A 23,555-nucleotide genomic window follows, 5' to 3' on the forward strand; every position below is an offset into this window, starting at 1 on the left:
AATGTTAAATATACTGTTATTGGCCGACATCTGAGCTTGAAGTGTTGCATGGGGAAAATATGTCTCGTAACCCAGATCGTGTGCAGTACAGGTTCCTTAGCCGTGATAAGCAGCTTGAGTGTGTGGCATGCAAAGGATATTATGCAAATCCCACGTTGCGTATCTGACTTTAAGAATGTCACAAGTTCTATTATCAATGACATGTCTTTGTTAAAAAAGTGGTTTCTACTGAGCTAACCTAATTCATTTTCTTGCTCTCCTTGTGCTTCAAAGGAGAGCTTTAACAAAAACACCCAACGTGAGGAAATGCCCAAAAGGGTCTGTGGTTAGTGAAGAGGACAGTGCAGTGTTGTTGAGTGAGACGTCTGAGTCCTCACAACTGGGGTCAGCGCTGTCATCTCCTCTCTCCTCAGTCTCCTTGAGCAAGACGAGAATGTGCTTACTAATGAACTCATTTATGTATTTATAAGCACCTTGCACTGAAGGACAGAACCGTGATTGGCATTGAGGCTGGCCGAAAGTTTTGTGTTTTTCTAATGAAACACAGGAGACAAGCTTATTCTGAATACCATCAATCATACATCACGATTACTCACAACTGACCTCGCGTTAAGCTACCATATTGTACCCTCTCTGTTTAGCTTGACCTGTTTCATTGTGCTGCTTAACATGGTCCATTCCTCTCATCAGGTAGTACCTGTGAACATATTTTCACTATACATTAATCTGAATTATTATTTACAGCTAAAGGCTTTAGTGTGGGATGAATGTACAGAAAAAAAATGTACAAAATAAAATATTTTAATGAAAGATTGTGCATAAAGAGCTAGGTCAGTGCATTATTGGTGCATTTTTCTATTTTGTGGACTGTTTATTTTTTAAGTCTAAAACATCTGTGAGCATAGAAATCTGTTTCCTTAATTTTCTATCAGTTGCAGAAGTTGATATGACGTTATTCTCCAAGCTGTCTTCACTGCCACACTTTCACACTCCTTGCTTGTCAAACTTTGTTTTAATAGAACCACTGGTTGTGTCTCCCATCATCTGTGCAGCTTTGCAGTAATTCACGCTTTTCTTCACTGGCTAAATGATGCTAAGAGTCGGGGATCACTCGTCTGGCAGAGACAGTGCTGCTCAATTCAGTGAAGCTTGTTTTCCTTCTGTGTGTCAGGAAGGTCTTCCGATAGGTATGTGTGAACGGGCTCCCCAAAGAGAGGGATAATTGTGCCCACCAGCATTCAGTGCTGCTTCATATTGTGCGTGTGTCAGTGTGTGTGTGTGTGTGTGTGTGTGTGTATGGGTGTGTGTGTGAGTGTGCACATTTTGCTGTGTTGTGAAGAGAAAGTGAAAGAAGAGTTCATTGTAATGCATATCCCATGGGATATAGCCAATCACTGTCTCAAAGAAGAAGTTGATTAGCATATAACTGTGCACACGTCTACACTGTGTATAGTTCTACCTCGTCACAAGGACCCTGTGACGCAGATCCTGTGGGTGACTCACGTTTCTCCTACTGGTCACAGCTGAGCCCTGCGGATGGAGCCTGAGTTCAAGTCCCAGTTGTGCCTTATGCTGTCCATGGTTGGAGGTCCACCAGAGGGTAATTGTGGGCGCACCGGGGGGGGTTCCTCCGCTAATTTAATCGACACACTTGTCGACGGCAAGTCGGTCAGCATTCACCTTCCAGAGAGCTCAGCAACTCGTGTGTGTGTGTGTGTGTGTGTGTGTGTGTGTGTGGGGGGGGGGGGGGGGTATGGTTATAGACTTATATTTAAAAGGCAGAAACAGCTGCCGAGATGACTGGGATGTTGGCGTCCCTCCAGCCCCCACTATAAGCGCCAGCCGGCTGACACTGACACATTTCACTCGGCTCCTTCATGGCCCCTCGTCTTGCTCGGCTGTCACCTGGCGGCTGTGGGACGTCGTGGGGAAACTGCTGAGCTGAGAGACTCGTGCAGGAGCGTCGGCGTTATCGCTCTCTCTCCCCTCCACGCTGCTGGGGGACTGAACCACACCGCTGCCTTCACGTCCGTCACTGTCCATGGATTTCTGTGGGCTGTGTGTTCGGAGTGTGTGTGTGTGTGTGTGTGTGTGTGTGTGTGTGTGTGTGTGTGTGTGTGTGTGTGTGTGTGTGTGTGTGCTTGCAGATACAGACGGTGCTGAAGTACATTTTAATACATTGAATGGAGGCTGCAGAGAGCCCTTTCTGTCATGAGTTATTAAGAGCCGTTCTGTGATACCAGCAGTGGCATGAGTGTTAGGATTCTTGTTGTATCTAAGACAGGAAGAGAGTGTAAAAGAGCTGTTGCCTGTAAACAGAGAAGGGCGGGGCATGTTGGACATGTTGGGTGGGGCATGTTGGACATCCTACTTGGTAGAGTCAGACACGTTCCTCGGGCTCCCAACCAGAAGAAAGTGTGTTGAAAGAAATGCACACGAGTACATGAATCAAATGAAAATGGCATCAAAGAGGTTTTCACTCATGTATTTTTTATATTTTATTTGAACCCATGTCTCATGTCTTAAACCCATGTCTCATGTCTTAGACCCATGTCTCATGTCTTAGACCCATGTCTCATGTCTCATGTCTTAGACCCATGTCTCATCTCTTAGACCCATGTCTCATGTCTCATGTCTTAAACCCATGTCTCATCTCTTAGACCCATGTCTCATCTCTTAGACCCATGTCTCATGTCTCATCTCTTAGACCCATGTCTCATGTCTTAGACCCATGTCTCATGTCTTAGACCCATGTCTCATCTCTTAGACCCATGTCTCATCTCTTAGACCCATGTCTCATGTCTCATGTCTTAGACCCATGTCTCATGTCTCATGTCTTAAACCCATGTCTCATCTCTTAGACCCATGTCTCATGTCTCATGTCTTAGACCCATGTCTCATGTCTTAGACCCATGTCTCATGTCTCATCTCTTAGACCCATGTCTCATGTCTCATGTCTTAGACCCATGTCTCATGTCTCATGTCTTAAACCCATGTCTCATCTCTTAGACCCATGTCTCATCTCTTAAACCCATGTCTCATGTCTCATCTCTTAGACCCATGTCTCATGTCTCATGTCTTAAACCCATGTCTCATCTCTTAGACCCATGTCTCATGTCTTAGACCCATGTCTCATGACCCATGTATCTATTAAATTCTGTGCTTCTGAATTGTTTTCTGTACAATTCTGCCATTTGAAAGCAGAGGTGGGAATTGTTTGAAACACGGTTGACCTGATACTGGCATCTAATTCCTGATATGCTTCTCACCTCCATTTGGTGTTACTGGAGCAATTATTTTCCATGGAGTACAGAGCTCTAAATCAGACGGCATCTCTTACTATCTCTCTTATCTTCCCCCCATCACTCTAGTCTCCCATTACACAGAGGCTTGACTAGCCCGCAGGTAATCAATACAGGTAATCAATAAGAAAGGCCTGCTGTTCTGGTCGCATCAAGTCTAATAGTTGGGTATGGGTATCGGTTATTTGGGTTTTGCAGGTCAAAATCAGAAACTAATGTCATGCTAATTATAATCAGTGGTCAGTGTGAACAGTGGAAAAAATTTTGGTCCATAGCTGGTGAGTTTGTTTGAATTTCTTCAGTGTTTCCTTGGTTTTGATAATGTTCAGCCTATAGCACTAATGTGGGACCATAACCATGACCAAGGACTGGGGCTTACTGGGCTGTGTCGCATTAGGGACCCATCAAGCTACTGGAGAAAACGCTGATGTGCATTAAAAATAGACTCAGCTTCAAATCTGGTGTTAAACATGTCATTCAGGTCATGTCCTTAAGATTTGAGTGCAAAGAAATGAGCAAACAAACAAATAAATAAAGGAAAAAAGATAAATAAAGATAAACAAGAGAATTTTTAAACAATGTTTTGAATGTTCTTTAAAGAATGATACAGTAAGAATTTAGTGAGCACTTGTTTTATACTTGTTTTATACTATAATGGAGTTTATAAAACAGAGATGAATGAGTCAATAAAATAGAAGATAAATATGAAAAAAACACAAAATAAAGAGGAGAAAATATAATGTAGTAAAATAATATAAAAAGAAGAGATGGTTAAGAACCCAGGAGTCAGAAGTATTTCCAGAGGCAGGAGAAGGTAGATTCATCTCCTCATAGTCAGACACCCCCACAAGTTCCTGTTGCTCCATCTGAGGGGAACATAAGCACTTCACTGAGGTACAGCAGGATGAGACCATGAAGGTCTTTGAAGGTCATTAAGAGTATCCAAACATCAAGACAACGGCCTGCAGAGCAGCTGTCTGGGGCTGAAATATGCTCCTTGTTTTCATGGGCGCCAAAATACTCACTTCAGCATTTTACCCTGTCCGTGGACACTCTGTAAGCCAGAGATGGATTTTTGAATGCATTAATATAGTCTGCATTTGTGTGGATAAAGAACATGTTACACAAGGCATTTGGTGACATTTTAAGCACATTTTCGAACCACTCTGTTTGACCTTTGGCTAGTATTAGCTGTACATCCCAGTGTTAAAATAAACTGGACTTGCTATAGGTGCTATAGGTGTTGAGTCAGTGTTGAGGCAGCTTTAGGTTCAGTGCTGAGGTGGTGAAGGTTGAATACTCCACAGTTTACATTATACATATGACAGGAGTAGCCAATTTAAGCCAATAAATGATTTTTGATACACAAAAGAAATCATAGGAACTTCTAATGACTGCTGCATACCCATGAATGAAACCAGTTGAAAATCAGCTTCAGAAAGCACTTGTGTTTACATTTTATACTTTATATATGCATTTAGTCGACTGTTCACCATCTCTTAACACAATTTATAAAGTACATTTTGTGCACTATGGTGCATTAATGAATTTCAGTGCCTGGTAACATTCAACACTTGAACTTCAAAGCAAGAATCAATCTCCGAGAGCCTGTGGGGCATTTCTGCAGTGATTTGGACTGGGGGGCAGTACCATCACAGACACAGTTTACATTTTTGGTTTGGGTGTGCAAATATTCTGCAGCTGGTGCCACAGGCTTCATCTCTGAAATCAATAGGCAGCATAATCGCCCAGTGACCCGCGTGTCTTTCTCTTCTCCATTATGATGCTTGCAGTCATTCAACACAGCTCACCACAGCTCACCACCGTGGCTGAAGTGTAGGGCCCAGCGTGCACTACGTGACAATGCCTGTTCTGAGTGTCATCCCACCGGGCCACGACGCCGTCACCTTGCCGTTGCACGTTTTTTCAACAATCAATTTCAAAGCATGCTAATAATTATGCATAATCAGGACATGATTAAGTACTCAGCCTTGATGCAATTCAAGAGCCTTTGTTTTGCAGTTGTCACAGAGGCGTTAATGAAAAAAAAGGCAAACACAAAAAAGAAACAGATATAAAGAAAAAAAAATCCCTGTGATTCAAAATTGTTTGTTTATGCATATACTCATTATATACAGTGGATTAATGAAAGAGCCCTGGGGCACTAATCTCCTACCATGCAGCTCATATACAGGGCTACAGTGTGGGCACCGTGCCATGGAATCATCACCTGTCAGGCCTCCAGATCCCTCTGGATATTTTGTCTTTTTTTCTAGTTCACTGAGCAGCAGTAAATAAAACATGCACTCTGCTGCTCCTTAGTGTGGGAGGGCAACGGCCATCAGAGGTGACGAGGTGCTGGAGGAAAGAGATGGAGACGAGGAGAATGTGGGAGGGAAAGAGAGAGAGAGGGAAAAAATGAGAGGATCGAAAGAGGGGAAAAAGACAATATGAGAGAGAAAGTGAGTGGAAAAAGGAACAGAGGGAGAGAACAAAAGAAAGAGAAAGAGCGATGGACAGGAATAGAGAGAGAGAGGAGTGAGGGAGGAGCACAGTGGAGTGTGCTTGTAGCCCCTGGGGGCAGCTTTCCTGTCTGAGCTCCCCTGTAAAGCAGCCTTGGAGGCACTGAGGTGCTCTCTCTATTTCTAACTCACACTCCAGAGCTCTTCTCCCTGGAGAAAGACAGAACAATTCATGAGGAAGAGGACAGGAGCGGTGGAAAGCCCACTGGAACATATTAAAGCGGTGCGGCTCAGGACGAGATCGTTCCCCTGTTGTTCACCTCGGGTCCCCCTCTGTGAAAAACGTCGTGCTGAAAGCGTGTCTCCACGCCTTTGGTCCATGTTAGGACAATTATTGTGTGCACATTTTTATTACAGAGGCCTCTCCTTAATCTACACACGCTGCCTGTTGCCCTCTGGTTCCATTCCCAGCCCAGACAATAAAAACCACCTCCTGATCCTGCCTCCGCCCTCCAAGCAGACTCCACCGGCTGTCCTGAGTCCCTCGCTTGTAATGATGCCAAATTACACTTATTTCCGTGCCCTCCGCCCTCGGGAGATGCGCTCACATCACCTGGGCCTCCGGCGGTGTAGGGGCCTTTGCCGGCGTGTCAAACGGCACCAGGCTCAGGGAGCTCCACGTCGGCTTGCGCAGAACTGGGCTGATGAAACGGGCCCGGGGGAGAGTATCACCACGCAATTGGAGCGACGCCACGGAGGACCAGGACACGGAGGCCGCACGGCAGCGGATGTGAGAGTAAAGAGCTAATGAAGCGTTTAGGGGATGCTGGTTCGTAGGTAGCGTGTCTAAGTCACGCCCTCTCCACTAGTGATGCTGAAAGTGGGCGGTGCCCTGGGGGGGGCAGGGGTGAGTTGTCACAGACGGGTAATTGGGAGGATGCACTGTTGCCAAGTTTAGTTATTTACTTATATATTTATTTTCCGCAGTGGCAGGAAAGAGGCAGGTAGCCTGGGAAAAACAAGGAGTTTCATCATGATTGGAAATTCAGCAGAGGACAGGTGATGATGTAATGGAAGGGGTGTCAACAGATCTTTGGGTGAAGGTGGAATCAACCAGAGGATACTGAATCTCATTGTTTATTACAACTTGTCTCTGGAATGCATAAAGCATTATATCCTAGCCTGAGCAGCATACGTGTGCAAAAGGTTTCATATGTTGAATGTATTATATTGAATGCATTTTGTTTTGTTCTGTAAGAGATACACATTCACTGTGAAATGTAATTAAAATATCTAGTAATAAATATATTAATAATAAAGTATTCCGTTACTGTTAATATTTTATTCTTCCACAATCCTTCTTGGAGTTCGATTATACACATTTTTAACTGCTTCTAGGGGGAGACTATACCATTTCTTTAAAAGGTCAACTATTTATTTTTAATTGCTTCTAAGGGGAGATTACACCATTTAAGAAGAACAGGTCAGCCCTCCATGTTGAACTGTGTCTAGGGGGAGACTATTCCGTTTAAGAAGAACAGAGACTAACTGTGTTGAACTGTGTCTAGGGGGAGACTATTCCGTTTAAGAAGAACAGAGACTAACTGTGTTGAACTGTGTCTAGGGGGAGACTATTCCATTTAAGAAGAACAGAGACTAACTGTGTTGAACTGTGTCTAGGGGGAGACTATTCCGTTTAAGAAGAACAGAGACTAACTGTGTTGAACTGTGTCTAGGGGGAGACTATTCCGTTTAAGAAGAACAGAGACTAACTGTGTTGAACTGTGTCTAGGGGGAGGCTATTCCGTTTAAGAAGAACAGAGACTAACTGTGTTGAACTGTGTCTAGGGGGAGGCTATTCCGTTTAAGAAGAACAGAGACTAACTGTGTTGAACTGTGTCTAGGGGGAGGCTATTCCGTTTAAGAAGAACAGAGACTAACTGTGTTGAACTGTGTCTAGGGGGAGGCTATTCCGTTTAAGAAGAACAGAGACTAACTGTGTTGAACTGTGTCTAGGGGGAGGCTATTCCGTTTAAGAAGAACAGAGACTAACTGTGTTGAACTGTGTCTAGGGGGAGGCTATTCCGTTTAAGAAGAACAGAGACTAACTGTGTCTAGGGGGAGGCTATTCCGTTTAAGAAGAACAGAGACTAACTGTGTTGAACTGTGTCTAGGGGGAGACTATTCCGTTTAAGAAGAACAGAGACTAACTGTGTTGAACTGTGTCTAGGGGGAGGCTATTCCGTTTAAGAAGAACAGAGACTAACTGTGTTGAACTGTGTCTAGGGGGAGGCTATTCCGTTTAAGAAGAACAGAGACTAACTGTGTTGAACTGTGTCTAGGGGGAGACTATTCCGTTTAAGAAGAACAGAGACTAACTGTGTTGAACTGTGTCTAGGGGGAGGCTATTCCGTTTAAGAAGAACAGAGACTAACTGTGTTGAACTGTGTCTAGGGGGAGGCTATTCCGTTTAAGAAGAACAGAGACTAACTGTGTTGAACTGTGTCTAGGGGGAGGCTATTCCGTTTAAGAAGAACAGAGACTAACTGTGTTGAACTGTGTCTAGGGGGAGGCTATTCCGTTTAAGAAGAACAGAGACTAACTGTGTTGAACTGTGTCTAGGGGGAGGCTATTCCGTTTAAGAAGAACAGAGACTAACTGTGTTGAACTGTGTCTAGGGGGAGACTATTCCGTTTAAGAAGAACAGAGACTAACTGTGTTGAACTGTGTCTAGGGGGAGGCTATTCCGTTTAAGAAGAACAGAGACTAACTGTGTTGAACTGTGTCTAGGGGGAGACTATTCAGTTTAAGAAGAACAGAGACTAACTGTGTTGAACTGTGTCTAGGGGGAGGCTATTCCGTTTAAGAAGAACAGAGACTAACTGTGTTGAACTGTGTCTAGGGGGAGGCTATTCCGTTTAAGAAGAACAGAGACTAACTGTTGAACTGTGTCTAGGGGGAGACTATTTCGTTTAAGAAGAACAGAGACTAACTGTGTTGAACTGTGTCTAGGGGGAGACTATTCCGTTTAAGAAGAACAGAGACTAACTGTGTTGAACTGTTGGAAACGTGATGAGATTGTAGAGCTTCTGTGTCTTTTTCAAAATAAAAGTGATTGAAGATGTAGACGCAGGACAGTACCAGTACTAGTCTTTGTTCTTTGTCTCTGAGGACTCCCTGTAGAGCCTCTATCTACAACTATTTTTCACAATCAACCCTGACTAAAAAACTAAAGTGCATCTTTTGATATTTTGACAAAGGAAACATCGGTGTTCCTTTCACTGATACCAGTGTTTAGTGCTTTCATATGTAGCTGACATATTGCACTCACTTGAAAATACAGAGATTCACATATCCCATGATACAAAGCACAACATGTTATTTCATGTATCGCTATATTTAGCATAAAGTCATTAAAGTTGGTCCAATAGGAACGTTCACATTTTCATGCAGCGACACAGCAAAGCGTTATTATCCTAAAAGACGGGATGAAGCGGAAGAGAAAAGAGGTGTAGTGATTAATCAGCTTCATTTTACCCGTCTCTTACCTTTTTAACCAGCTGTGCTAAACACAATGGCTAAAGCACCAAAATGTTAAGGCAGTGCCAAGATTGGTTTTTAAACGCTGAGACAGATGCGTGTGCGTGAGCCGCAAGCCCGATACGGAAATATTTGGCGCCACAATAATGTGTCCCATTACTCCATTAAACTACAGCAGATCAGGTGGAAACAGACTGTTCACCATCATAAAAGAAAATGAAAGCAGCACATCTGTGCTTTTATGCAGCTCTGAAAGGCCTTGGTAGCTTCAGTGTGGAGTGTTGTGAGATTTATAAGTCTCCTACCTTCTCCCTACATGAGTTAAGGGTTGTGCTAATTATAGCTCATTACATATAAGCCTCCAATTAAATAGGTTGTTGAGTTATATTCTGATATAATACATAGTACATACTGTACACCATGTATCGTATATGCTATAGCTGTTATATATGTTCTCACAAGTGCAACAAAATAAAGTGTAATAACTATATTTATTAGGACATTACTCCAAGACCAGATGTAATTACAACATACTCCTGGCATTAATTTGGTCAATGGTCAAAATATCAAATTTGGTATTCTAAGACTGTGGGTCTTATGATGGAGTTTTTTAGACATCAGAACGACAATATACAACAGTGGTAACAAGCGTTTGAGTTGAAATCAGCATTGTCAGCCCACTCAGATTGAGAGCCCAGTTTGGCCACCGGGCCCTACTATAACGACAAAAAGGTGTTTTGTTTCTCATGAAGACAACATGTCTGAGGAACACAAACAGTGAATCTGAATCATAGAACCTGTGAATGTGACCATCACGAACACTTGAAGTCCCTGTGAGTTCCCGTAATTCAGTGTTACAGATGTCACTACATGTGCTTGAATGGTAGCATATTGGATCCCCATATAAAGCCCTGCAGGTAATCCAGTGGAGGTGTAACTACTAAGTCTCGAAAAGCCATGAGAAGTTCTCGCCCTCAGATGAAAACCTTGCCAGCAGAACAATATCTGGACACTGTAGGTGGCTCAACAGATTTCAGAGGGAGGGTGTTGTGTGATATTGTTCTCCCATGTTATTACACGCGAGTCATTTATCACACTTTCTCATCAGGCCGAGTGCAGTATGTTCAAAAATGTTGACATTTTCCCACAGTTCCTTGGTGATTCATTTGGGACCATGTGGGTATCTCTTATTCTGTTCTCATATTCCACACATATCTCAACAGGGGGGTGAGTCAAACCCTAATTACAGAGGCATTATGAGGATTAACAGATGAAAATACGTTGACATTTATATAAACTGTTGAGGCTTTAAAAAGTCCAAATTTGGTTCCAGTACTTCAGAATGTAGAGGCACACACTGACCTTGATTTAATCACAGCTATCCAAATTTCATAAACTAACGCGCCTCGTCATCTGTTCTTTGTCCTTCTTCTGTTTACAGAGGCTGGTGGGGAACGTGAACTCAGACAGCGTGGTCCACTGCAAACTCAGCCATTCTATTAGAACTCGTTTCCTGCGATTCGTCCCTCTCGGGTGGAACCCCAGCGGCAGGGTGGGGTTGAGGGTAGAGGTCTATGGATGTGCATATAGTGAGTAACTTGGCTGCTCTGATGGAAATGCTGATATCAGATACTCCTATATTACTTCAGTACTTCAGTTTGCTTTTTGCTTTGCATGAGAACATTGCCCAAGTCCACAAGAGGCTAAAGGAAGCTCCAGGCTTTCAGGCTATTAATTACACATAAACATGTTGTAATCACTCTGGTTTTGCTTACATGCTTCTGAGAAGGTCAGGTCCAGGTTTTGAAAGCACCAGCGTTCAGTGGTCAAACCCTGTGCAAGGATAAAGAGCGAAACTCCTACAGTATCTTGTGAAAGACAAAGTTGTCCAACTGAGCTCAGAAGCATAAAATCTAAACAGATTACGACCACATGCATTACATAACTATCTATTATTCATATTCTTATTGTACAATAATTAAGTGTCACCACATTGTGGTTTTATCTAGTTCATGTGTCCTTCACTCCTGCTTTTCAAAAATGTTATCTATTACTTACAGGTATACACTATATCAGGTATCACCAAATGGCGGACCGCGGTCCGGATCCGGACCCGAACGCCGTCCTGTCCGGACCCAATCACATTCCTGATTAACTGGATACGGACCCAAATGCCAAAAAAATTTTAACGGGAGACTATAGTGCATATATAGACTATATGCACTATATACTTATATATATATATATATATATATATATATATATATATATATATATATATATATATATATATATATATATATACATAGAGAGAGAGAGAGAGAGAGAGAGAGAGAGTCAATCTTGAAATGAGATGCATAACAAAATAATTTAAATATAAATCAAATATGCTAAAATGACAAGACGGTATAAAGAGTAAAGTGTGAACAGTGGTAATTGGAGGGAGAAAACACCATTAACTGGCTACACATTAGTTCTGATTGAGTACATTTAGATTGGCAAAGAATCAGTGGATGGACTCAACTTCCAATCCAATCGCAGATGTTGTTGGCATTCACCTGTTTGTCAGTCACGCTGTGCTTGTTATCACACACTTTTCCCAGTGTGTTTCCCCTTTTCCTCTTTTTGAAAATGTAGATACATTTGTCTTGTGATTTCTAACAATTTTCATGGTCCTTTTGGGGTAATTACGACAGGCAATAGTGTGATTTTAGTTTAAACTCTCTACTCAAGACCCCCTGGAGGACACTTGTTCACAGCACAAAAATCCATCAAGATAACATACATCACAACATACATCACTGCTAAAGACATTTAGCAGATGAAGGATTAGTCTGAGGGGAACGTGTAGTGTATTCAGCACACTTCAATGCTCTCGCCATGTTGTTATGTGGTGCTAGATCATGATTTGGACTGCACTCTATATAATGATATAGGACTCTACACCTAAAGAAAATCAGTCATCTACATCTGCAATAACTCATATTACCAATACAAGCATCCTTAGGAGACTGTCTCTCCACTCAACTCTCTGATCTGTAGCTTCTTATTCCTTTGTGTAGATGTGCAGTGCGAGGCAGGAACGTAAAGACCTCTAATGTTCACCGAGAAGCATATTTGTTCTCCCTTAATCACTTAAGATCAGCGCATTTTGCCGAGCCTGCACTATTCCAGCGGCTGACGGCAGACGTCGGCCCAGGCGAAGGTTTCCGTGGCCGGCCTCCGTCAGGCTGGTGCTAAATAAATAAAGAGGTGTCTCTAATGATACCGCTGCATGCATAGCCAAGCAGCACTAAATGGATCAGTTGGCGAATTACTGCACTGTAAAAGACATTTATAATTATCCCTTAGTGAGCGTTTCCATTATCCCGCACGGCTCCATGCCGTGATCCCCGTATTAGACTTGGATGAACATGCTTCACTGATAAATGCTGCATGGGCACGCTGCTCTAGATCAGCTCCGCTTAATAATGGAGTTTCACAGCACACGGACCACCTAAAGAACCTATGGGGCTATGAGAGCTCTCCAGAGATGAGTAGATGTTTCCTCTCTATCATGAAAGTAGCAGGTCTAAGATGCACTCAATGGTTTACTTCTGCATAGTAATGAAGTCACGGGCACAATGGACTACCTGTGTGTTCATGAAATATGGTCTTAGTGGACATACATAAGCATATTTCTGACTGTGTGATCTGATGGCTTCACAAGTGTAGATGTGTAAATTAATGTAAGTCTGGCAGCTCCCATTAATAATGTGTCTGGGATCAGAAATCCAGGGTGACGGCTGTGACCCCAAGTTGAACTCAAGTGGGGCTTCACACTGGCTGCCTGTCTCTGTTTATCTGCAATGTTTCTTCACACCCTGTCCAACTCAGTGGCTTCCTCATTCTATCACTGGAATGTCTATTTTAGCTTGTTAGCTAATGTAGATATCTGACTCAATACTAGGTGCCTTTTACCTGTAAGGTTTCACTAGCAACAGAATTTTGTATCACGGCTGCCTTAAAAATGCAATGAGCAAATACTGTTAGGATTATCTTCTCTTAGTTTATCTCTTGTTTCAATCTGTTTCTCGAACTCTTTCTGTACACCTCTGATGATTGATAATATCAGCAATGAGCAAATACATCTTAAAGATGACAAGAATTCCACAAAATAACTAAATATCTTGCATGCTTTTCATTTGGTTTCTGTGTTTTTGTGTGTAAGTTGATTGCAGATGACAGTCTGAAGCAGTTGAGTGTAGCGTTCATGTCTTTGATAGGCCATAATGTCATCAGTGTTTTAACAGCCTCCTCCCAAATATGTCACGTTTATATAATATAATATATAAATATAATACGTTTCTATCCAGCTCAAATTCAGCTTTTGGGATTCATTTCTACAAAAACCTCTTGTGCCCTCTTCTCGTCTGCTCAACAAGATGGCAGGTGCATGTTGGAGATTGCATTATTTATTCAGACAGCCGTAGCCTGTACAACAAAGAGGCAAACTTTGGAGTTCAGCTTAGCAAAATATAAGTGGTTGATATTTGGGGCATATTCAACACTGACTGGGGCTACGACTTGAGTTGCATAACATATCAACATGCATCCAACATCTAGAATGTTTAGAAGTTGGGAAACAGATTTGGCAATTTTGGAGTTTTAAATCCCAATCTACAGATATCTTAAGTGACAGTTATTACAACTTACTCAACGTGGCTTGAGTAATTTCCTCCTACAATTATCAGCCTTTTAGAAAAAAAAGTGTTTTCTGTCTCATCCCAAAAGTATTTTAGTCTGCATGCACCAGGATTTAAAATTATGTCTTGATCATTGCTCTAACTCTTCTAAACTTTCACAAGGCCAGATAATTTCAAACCATTAACCTTCTTATTTCCCATGTACTTTTCTCATTTCACTAAGAATCATTTGTGGCGGACTTTGACGGCAGGAGCTCCCTGCTTTACCGGTTCAACCAGAAGTCCATGAGCACCGTGAAGGATGTGATATCTCTGCGATTCAAGAGTCGGCAGGCAGAGGGCGTACTTTTGCACGGGGAGGGCCAGCGAGGAGACTACATTACCCTGGAGCTGCACCGGGGGAGGCTGGCATTACACCTGAACTTGGGTGAGCTGGGACCGTCACGGAATGAAAACTAGACGGGCTCGTGTTGTTTATTGCTGGTGTATTAGCCATTTGGGATGAATTATTCCTTTAAGGTTGACAGGATCCAGTAAAATAAAGTGCTTACAATTTGAGTGGTATATTTTATATAGTTTTGAAAATAGATTTATATGAAATCATTGACACTGCTGAACACAGCAAAACATGAAAATTTAATAGCAATACGATGGAATTGAAAATTATTTGTATGTAGAAGGTACTCAAGGACACCATACAAGAAATCACATTATAATAATACAGTAAAATAAAGCACAAACATTTTTAAATGTAATCCTACAAAAATGAAATATAATGTGTAAATTAATATGTAAATGCACTTGTAAGTGATCTGGTGCTTTATCAAGCCTGCTGTCTTTGCCCTATCTGGGTACCTTTCTCATATTTTTCACAATGTTCTGAAAGCAAAGGTCCAGCTCACAGTACCTTCTCCCTGTGTCCCGATGCGTCTCTCAAGATGACACCAGGGTGAGGACCAGCAGCGGCCGTATTGTGGTCACACTGGGCAGTCTGCTGGATGACCAACACTGGCACTCTGTGCTTATAGAGCGCTTTAACAAGCAGGTCAACTTCACCTTGGACAGACACACACAGCACTTCAGGACCAAAGGTGACGGAGACTCTTTGGAGGTCGACTATGAGGTAGAGTTCATATTTTTTGTTGAAAGTTAGGCCTTTGATCATTCCAAAAATTGGGCGCATTCAAGGTTGTAGCATATAGACATCTTATAATCAAAGTGAGGAACAGATGATCCACACATCAGCTGAGCATTAATTGAGCATTAACATGGAGAGATACTGCAAAAAGGACCCTTTCATCATGATTTTCAACTTGGACGTCAGGGCTTGCTGTGTCAGTACTAATCAAACTTGATGTGCATTTAAATTTCTGTGTTTAAATAATTTGTCCCTGTAGACACCGGGGATGTGTCTTAACTATCAATAACTGCCCCTTTAAGCTTTGCTTCGGTGGGATCCCACTTCCTGGAAAACCAGGAACGTTCATCCGACGGAATTTTCATGGCTGTGTGGAGAATCTGTACTACAACGGAGTTAACATCATTGATCTTGCTAAACGCCGCAAGCCTCAGATATACAGCGTGGTAAGACCAAGACAATATTTAATCTTATGAAACAACAAAAAATAAGGGGTTATATGATGGACCATGAATTGCAAATAAGATGTTATCTATTACTGATACATGACTGGAGGAAGATAACCATTTCAATATGACATCATATAATATCACCATCAAATGTCATTTTTACCATCAAATGTCACTATTTCCATCAATTTCTATTACACCCCCAATGAACAGGGCAGCTAGATTTGATGCTGGTACAAAGGATTTTCACATTTGCTGTAAATTGTTCAAATTTTTTGCCTCTGAAATGATGTCTTCAGCAGCTGCATTTACACAGCTGAATCTAATTTACCTGCTGGGGTAAATTTAAAACTGCCTTTTTTTGTACTGGAAATACAGTCTGCTCACTAGAAAGACATATTCTCCATGATCACCATCATATTCCTCCCTCCATCACTGCGTCTCAAGAGAACATCCACCTGCCCCTCTAGCTTTCAAATCAAATAACGAGATAGTTGAGTTCTTTCCGAGGAGCTGGTTGAGACAGGAAGCCTGTCAAACTGACGGGGCTTGTGAGGGAGTGTGTCCTCTGAGGCCTGAGTTCACTGATGTGGGGTGTGTATGGCCCTGTGGCACTGGGATCAATGAGGTGTTCACCTAGCACTGTGCTAACCTTTTCACGCCTACGTGAGCTTCTGTCCCGCGGATGTGCTCTCGGTGCTCCTGCCGGTCTCAGCGGAACTGGGCTGGTGACATTTATCCAGGCTGCCTGCCCCCCTCTGTGGGCTTCTACCCGTCTGGCTCCCCCCCCCCCCCCCCCTCCTCCTCCTCCTCCTCCTCCTTTCTATTCCTCGTTTCCCTCTGCTCACTTCTGCTGGCTTCCTTCTAGAGAGTCTTCAGCTATATTTGCCTTGCTATTTTTCCTGTCTGCTTTTCTGCTTGTGTGTTTGTCTGGCAAAATAGACAATGCAATGCAGTCAATTAACAACATTAATTACCGTTGGTAAACCATATATTTTTTTATATTTTCAATTTATGTTAGTTTTTTCTGACCCCTTGTGCTACACAGGCATTTGGCCTAAAGTTTCACGTGATCTGTTTTTCGAAGGGTATCCTTGTGTCGAAGTGTGTTCTGACGGTCCCCGTCCACACGTAGACTGACATGTGGCTTGGCTCCTTCCTTTATCTCCCAGGGCAATGTGACCTTTTCCTGCTCGGAGCCACAGCTGGTCGCTGCCACCTTTCTGAGCTCCGGAAGCAGCTTCCTGTCATTGCCGGCCCCGTCCCCAACTCTGGACGGGCTCTCCGTGCGCCTCCAGTTCCGCACCTGGAACCCAGATGGCCTCCTGCTGTCCAGCCGGTTGGCCCCAGACCACGAGCCCCATTACCTGCTTCTCCAGATCAGCAGCGGACGGCTGCGTCTCACCCACCAGACGTCGAGCCTCAAGACATCTGAGGTGTCCACCGGTAAGCTCATTATTGTAAGGACATTAAAAAGTTCATTTGGCATTTGGAGAAGCAAATCTTATGCCCCCATTTTACATAATCCCAGCTCTGTCTTTTAATATTTAGAAAACAGCTAACATTTTATTCCCTTAAACCAGAATAATAAACTGAACTGAAAATACATTTCATATGCTACTTCTCTAAAAGAGCTTAACTGAAAATACCTTGGTCTATGCCAATGCCATGGGCTTGCCAGCCACACAAGCAGGTAAAAGTATAATTAGAAGTATAAATGTTTGTTGCTTTGGTTTCAGACGGATGAGTCATGTAAGGGTCGATCATCATTGCTTCCACCAGGCAGCATCACACTTTTCTCTTTCCTGCAACAGTGCAGATTCCATCTGTGTTTAATGTTTAGTTCTATGCAAAAGACCAAGACTGTGTGACCTAAAGCTATCTTTCAGTACACAAGGCTATGAACCAAGGTTGTTTTGGTCAGCTTCTTCTGAAGATAAATCAGAGGAATATGTGGTGGTTGCAACCCACTCAACTAGGGTTAGCCAGTTGCACAGGCACAGAGACCGACAGATGCATATTTCACCCCAGAGGTGGGCCTGATGTGGCACTCCACAGTCAGCAGCAGGAGAGGAAAAAGAAAGCCGTACTCGCCGTACTCCAGGCGTTACCTTTTGGGGGCTCGTCCGGGATTATTCTATTTCCATCATACCTGTGGCCCTGTGCTGTTTTTTTTTTTCTTCACCAAAATCATGTGTATTTTGACCGAAATGCAGAGCCCAGTAATTATGGTCAATGGGAGACAGACCAGAGCAGTGAACCCAGCCGCACCGAGGCTCAAACATTAGATCAAGCTCGAACGGCAAGCAGATGGCTGGCACAGAGGGGACTGTAGGCACACAGCGGCCACACACAGCTTGTGTGCCCTTCATGTGTAATGGCCAGAATTAATTAAATCAAACCACATTGAATTCTTTATTTTTTTGCAGGCAGAATTTGCCGTCAGGTTGGTGCCACTTCGGTGCCACAGCACATCATGGCTAACACTGTTTGTATTGGCTTCTCTTTGATTCTGATGTGCTTTATGTTATGTTTGGTTCACTTATGCTTTATATTCACAATTTGATATTTTTAGTTCCTAAACTTGCGAGGAATCGATTGTCTTTGCTAACAATATTAGACAAATTAACTGGGCAGATGGATGGATGGATCATTCAGTTATTGAATAGTCATAGATCATTTACTTGTTATTGAGTTATTGTTGAATGATACAGGAATACACATTTGTTGCCGAATTGCTTACAAGTTAAAGATTGTGTGTCACTGCAAAATATGTTATCAGTTAATTTCTGGAGAGGCAGTGACTCAGTGTCCATCATTATGGCTTTTAACTCCTATGTTCTCTTTCTGGTCCACTCGCTTGGCAGGTCAGAGGGTGAATGATGGTCTGTGGCACATGGTGAGTCTCAGTGGTAGAGGACAGCAGATGACTCTGACCCTGGACAACGAACCAGCCTCGGCTATACAGCTGGAGCACTCCCTGGAACCGAGGCACAATTACTACTTTGGTGGTATGAAAGGCTGTCACAGTTATAGCAAAAATTCTCTGGAAATAAGTAGACATATTTATAGTTTATATATATATATGAATTACAAGATTTATGTACATTTAAAATGTAGTGAAATATGAAGTAAATTGTCGATCTGATCTCGTAGTCCTGGATTGGACCCTTTTACCAGCATAATTGAAGACCTCAGTATACAGCAGTAACCAGTATACTGGCCCGTTGCCATGGGGGGACTCCATGGGGGGCAACCAAGCACCTGGCGTAGGTGGAGCACAGGTGGATCATAGCCTGATCACTTAAGCAAAAGGACTGGAGGGCGATGACACAAATATCACTGGCGTTAAAGATTATAGTTTTTGTTTATATAGAAAGTGCAGCAGAAATACACAGAGAAGGCCTTCCACCATATGACGGCATGCACCTTCAGCTACTTGTATCTGCGTGCTTTTTGTGTATAATGTTTAAAGTGTTAATCAAACAAGCTGGCAGGCTCGCCTTTTTTCCAGAATGCTTTGCATGCAGTTGAAACAATATTCTAATTTTTATTCGTGATACCTTCATACCGTATTGCTGGTTTCTGTAGGCTAATTCTTGTGTTATGGTTTTGGAATGCAGGGGTCTAACCACAGTAGCAAAATCTTTGCCAAGAGAGCAGGAGCTGCATTTGTGAGGAGAAAAGGCTGTTGTGTTACTTTGAGCTTGTAATGATGGCATTCTTCACACTGAGCCACAACATGTCTTCATAATCTGCTTTTCTTAGAACCCAAAGAGTAGGAAACTGTGAGTCTGTCAGCATTTGCATATTCTAGCTCTAATAAATACCATTCAGTATGTATGACTTGAGCTTATAAGAACATGTTTAGATGTCATTCAACAGCATCTTGTTAATCCATCAACAAATCCACAGCAGATCCAAATTCGGGTAGTTCGCTTATAAAATAGGGGTAGTTTTGTCACATTAGAGAATTCCCTATAAATAATCCACATTACAAAAAATCACATTTGCTCCAAGTATCTTTTAGTAATGGATGGTCATTAAAAGTGTAAATCATCTCCGAGTACTAAACGTCATCCTCTTTATCAGCTGGCGACCAAGCAGGACCTCCTCGTTGCCTGTAGCTAGGAGGAACATAATCATGAAACAGGAACAGAAAATTAGCCAATTAGACTTTTATGTTACACCAAAATGCTTTAATGTCACCACTGCCATAATGTGAAGTGGGCTGTTTGACTGAATTACGACTCTGCCACTGAGGACTTCTTTTTGTACACTGTTTCAGGTTGTCCATCGTCTCATAACGGCTCCAGCTGTGTGAATCCCACCATGGCCTTCCAGGGATGTGTACGCCTCATCCTCATCAATAACCAACCTATGGACCTAATGCTTATCCAGCAAGGCATCATGGGAAGCTGGAATCAACTACAGTTTGACATCTGTGGCATTCAGGACAGGTATAAAATTGTATTTTGCTTCTGAAAGGATTTCAGAAGTTTTAGCTTTTCTTTGATGTTGTTAAAATGAATCTTAGCATTGATACTACATTTGCTTGCTCAGTAATCTGAGTCATCAAAACTGATGCGAAAGCTCTGGCTCAAGCAGTGGCTTGAAGCTTTTCTTATGAATCAAAGTCCTGACAAAGACAGACTTCATCAAAATCAGCTAACAATACATGAAAGCTGGCGTGAATCAAACGGCGTGATTCATTAGTATGACCAGTTAGAATAACTCATATGCTTAGTACTAATTACATTTTATTTGGTATTTTACTGTAAGCATATAAGCTCCGTTTGGTAGCGAGTATTCCGTCTTGTTGGAAAACTGGAAAGCACTTCATGGTTTAACATCGGTTATCCATGTTTGTGCCAGTGACAAAAATACAATTGTGTCCTGCTAGCGCGGTGGCTCAGTGCAGGAGCTCCGTCCTCACATCCTCACACCTGTCAGGGCTTTGTTTGCTGCTCAGGCGTCCAGCCAGTAGAGCAGCTCCAACTATCACAGCCCTTATTAGAAACAGGAAGGTGTTCATTTAGTAATGCCACTCAGGCTAGCGGCCCTGCTAACGAGCTCCATGCTACACCCTCTGGTGTATCTCATTAGTGCTCCTGTAATCGGAGGGGTCCCGATCGACTATGCGACTGTGGACCACAGGGGTCCTGGACAAGGAGACAGAAAAGCAAGCAGGAAGGTGCATTGTTTTCTTGACTTCTCATTAGCTTTCTTTACGGGAATATATGACATGCAGTGTAGTGTAAGGAAAGTGTCAGGAAGAATTGTGGTGGTTTGCAGCAAATCACCGACTTGTGATGTTGATTTCAGTCATCCCTGAAATGTAAGCTACCACACCCCCTACCCCCCAACAGTAATCTACTACAAGAGAAGTGATGTTGACCACAGTCACCCCTGCAACGAAACCTATTCCTACAGACCCAACTACAGAGTCGTACAAGACAACTGATGTTTACCACAGTCACCCCTGCAATGTAACTTAATCCTATTTCTCCAACTACAGTCTCATACAAGCAAATTTGCAGCCCCAACTTCTTGATTTATTCTTGATTTATTAACCATGAAAGTGTTTCAGCATAAAACAAAAATATTGTTGAGATTAGTTTAAGCTTGAGTGTTGTTTCAGATAAAATAGACATTAGAATGATGGAAATAATAGATGAATAATTGATAATTGTACCAATGAATGTAGAATCTCAAATATACTGCACTCAGCTTACATTAGCATCAGCAGAATAATAACATACACATTGTAAAAGGGTTTAGTGGCCACAGCCCAGCAATAGTTCAGACACACTTTATATGCACAGTCAAGACGGAATATTCTGCATGTTATTAGCAGGTATATGTTTAGCTTTAGTTCCACAATGAATATATTTTATCTTAAAACATGAGTAAAAACATCGCATCCTGTATGCTCATTCCTAAAATACCTCCGATTACATTGACTCTGTTAACGTCGTACCCACACCACTGTCCTTCACAAAACTCCTTTGACATCCAAATCTCCCTGCAGCAAAATCCGATTACCATGTTACCCAGGGAGAGCTTCCATTGCCGATATGCTGATATTTCAGGGCGGGGCTGTCTCCTGCCAGCTTGTCTGTGGAAAGTGTTTTTTTTTAAATAGTGAACTGGTGTGAACATGATGAGGCCCAGCCGTCGACAGTGCCTCTAAATCATTCATGAGCAGCTGTCACAGTCGGCGGGGCAGTCAGCGGGTGATGGCCTTCGTGTGCTCTGTGGTACCTTCAGAGTCTGCCGGGGGCAAAAGTGCCAGAGTCTGTTAGACAGCAATCGCTCGTCTTCCTCTCCGCCCTTCCATTAGTGCGCAGCCTAAGACTAGCTGCCAAAAATGGCGAGATCGCACCACAATCCCCCCCTCTCAGTCCTTTGGGTTTTAGACACTGTCAACAAGTGTTGTGACACTGATATGTATTAGGTGTTGGAGTGGCACGGGAGGTTCTAACAGTCAGAATGAGAGGCTGTGGTTTGTCGTTTGATTGGTTGTTTTATTGAAAGGGGCGCTTACAATCTTAGCGTGGTCTGTGGTGCAGAGCAGTGCACTTTTATTTCGACTTTGACGTGTCCTCTTTGTGTTGGAGAGGAATTCCGTTGGACAGGTCCAGGTTAAAGCCCATAGGGTTGCTGGGAAACAGATGTCCTGTTCCGCTTTTTCATGTCCACACATGAAAGTCAACACACAAGGAATGAGACTCAGAAGAGACACCGTTCTACCAAAGAGTGCAAACGAACAGCAAACAGCATTATGCAAATTAGATCATTCTTATTGGTAGCCACAGGCTTCCATCCATTATAAAAAACATCTACACTTTTGACTGAACTGTCCCTTTACTATGTGATTTTTAAATACTGCTAAAATACTCATGTCTCTTTAAAATAAAAAAAGAGGTTTCTATTGCACTGTGTACCCAGAGGGAAAGAGTGGTGGTGTTTCATGTCAAAAAGAGACATCCACACGTGTCTCACACCAACGGTTGGTTCAATGAAACCTCATCATAACATAGCCATTATGTCACACAAAAAAACCCCTGAAAGAGAGGGAGGGAGGGAGGGAGGGAGGGAGAGAGGGAGGGAGGGAAGGAGGGAGAGAGGGAGAGAGGGAGAGAGGGAGGGAGAGAGGGAGGGAGGGAGAGAGGGAGGGAGAGAGGGAGGGAGGGAGGGAGAAAGGGAGGGAGGGAATACTTCTCACTCACATAGATATAACTCCTTGCTTGAGGCATGCCCGTCAACCTACATGGTTCTTGTGTTTTCAGTTCTGCCTCCCATGGTTATAGAGAAGAGGGTTTATCCTCATATGTGTTTGCCTTATCCAACGCTCTGTCTCCACCCTTAAAAAGCTGTCTAAAGCCTCGTCATGAAGCTTACATAAATAAGAGGAAAACGAAACAACAATCCTGATGTGTAAAGGGAGATCAGTCACTGTATCTATCTTCGTTACTGGTCCTGAAATGTGTACATTTTCGCCGTCGCATTCCTGAAGCATTCTCCCTGCCAAATAACAGTCCATCAACTATGTGTTCAAACATTCAGCTCCACTAGCCACCCCAGCTCCCTAAAGCTTCACTCACTGCTTTATTGCTGGTGAAGTGTTCTGCACACTGGCCACCATAATTTTATGGTCCACCAAAGTCCTTTTCCTGAGCCTGAGTAGAAATAGCACAGCAGTAATTAAACCATCACCTGAAACATTATCCAGAACACGGTTGACTCCCTCTGTAGAGGCTAATGGCTTTAGGAACGCACAGCGTTGTGCGAAGAGCCTCCGAAAGGCCTCATGGGAGCGGACAGCAGGAAGCAGGCTTTGTGAAATAATATATGCAGGCCTAAAAGGCTGGTAATTGTGAAATTTAAGCTGTCTGAGATGAGTGTGCTATTAATCAAAATGTCTGGAGGAAGCCCATACATCTGAACACGAGGCGTTTGCTTTGTTGAGTGTGTGT

General features: G+C 42.8%; 1 protein-coding gene across 2 annotated transcripts in view; it reads left to right on the top strand.

The window, feature by feature from the left end:
• The window catches only part of cntnap5a (contactin associated protein family member 5a), a 69,170-nt gene that overhangs the window by 22,595 nt on the left and 23,020 nt on the right, over positions 1-23,555 (top strand). For both annotated transcript variants that reach the window (XM_076998344.1, XM_076998345.1), the window contains exons 4-10: positions 10,746-10,893; positions 14,213-14,416; positions 14,928-15,112; positions 15,430-15,573; positions 16,749-17,022; positions 18,444-18,587; positions 19,865-20,036. In XM_076998344.1, the coding sequence (XP_076854459.1) occupies positions 10,746-10,893; positions 14,213-14,416; positions 14,928-15,112; positions 15,430-15,573; positions 16,749-17,022; positions 18,444-18,587; positions 19,865-20,036 (1,271 nt within the window). The remainder of the gene's footprint in view (positions 1-10,745; positions 10,894-14,212; positions 14,417-14,927; positions 15,113-15,429; positions 15,574-16,748; positions 17,023-18,443; positions 18,588-19,864; positions 20,037-23,555) is intronic.

Source organism: Brachyhypopomus gauderio, chromosome 3 (genome assembly GCF_052324685.1).
Source record: "Brachyhypopomus gauderio isolate BG-103 chromosome 3, BGAUD_0.2, whole genome shotgun sequence".
In the NCBI taxonomy this organism is placed as follows: domain Eukaryota; kingdom Metazoa; phylum Chordata; class Actinopteri; order Gymnotiformes; family Hypopomidae; genus Brachyhypopomus; species Brachyhypopomus gauderio.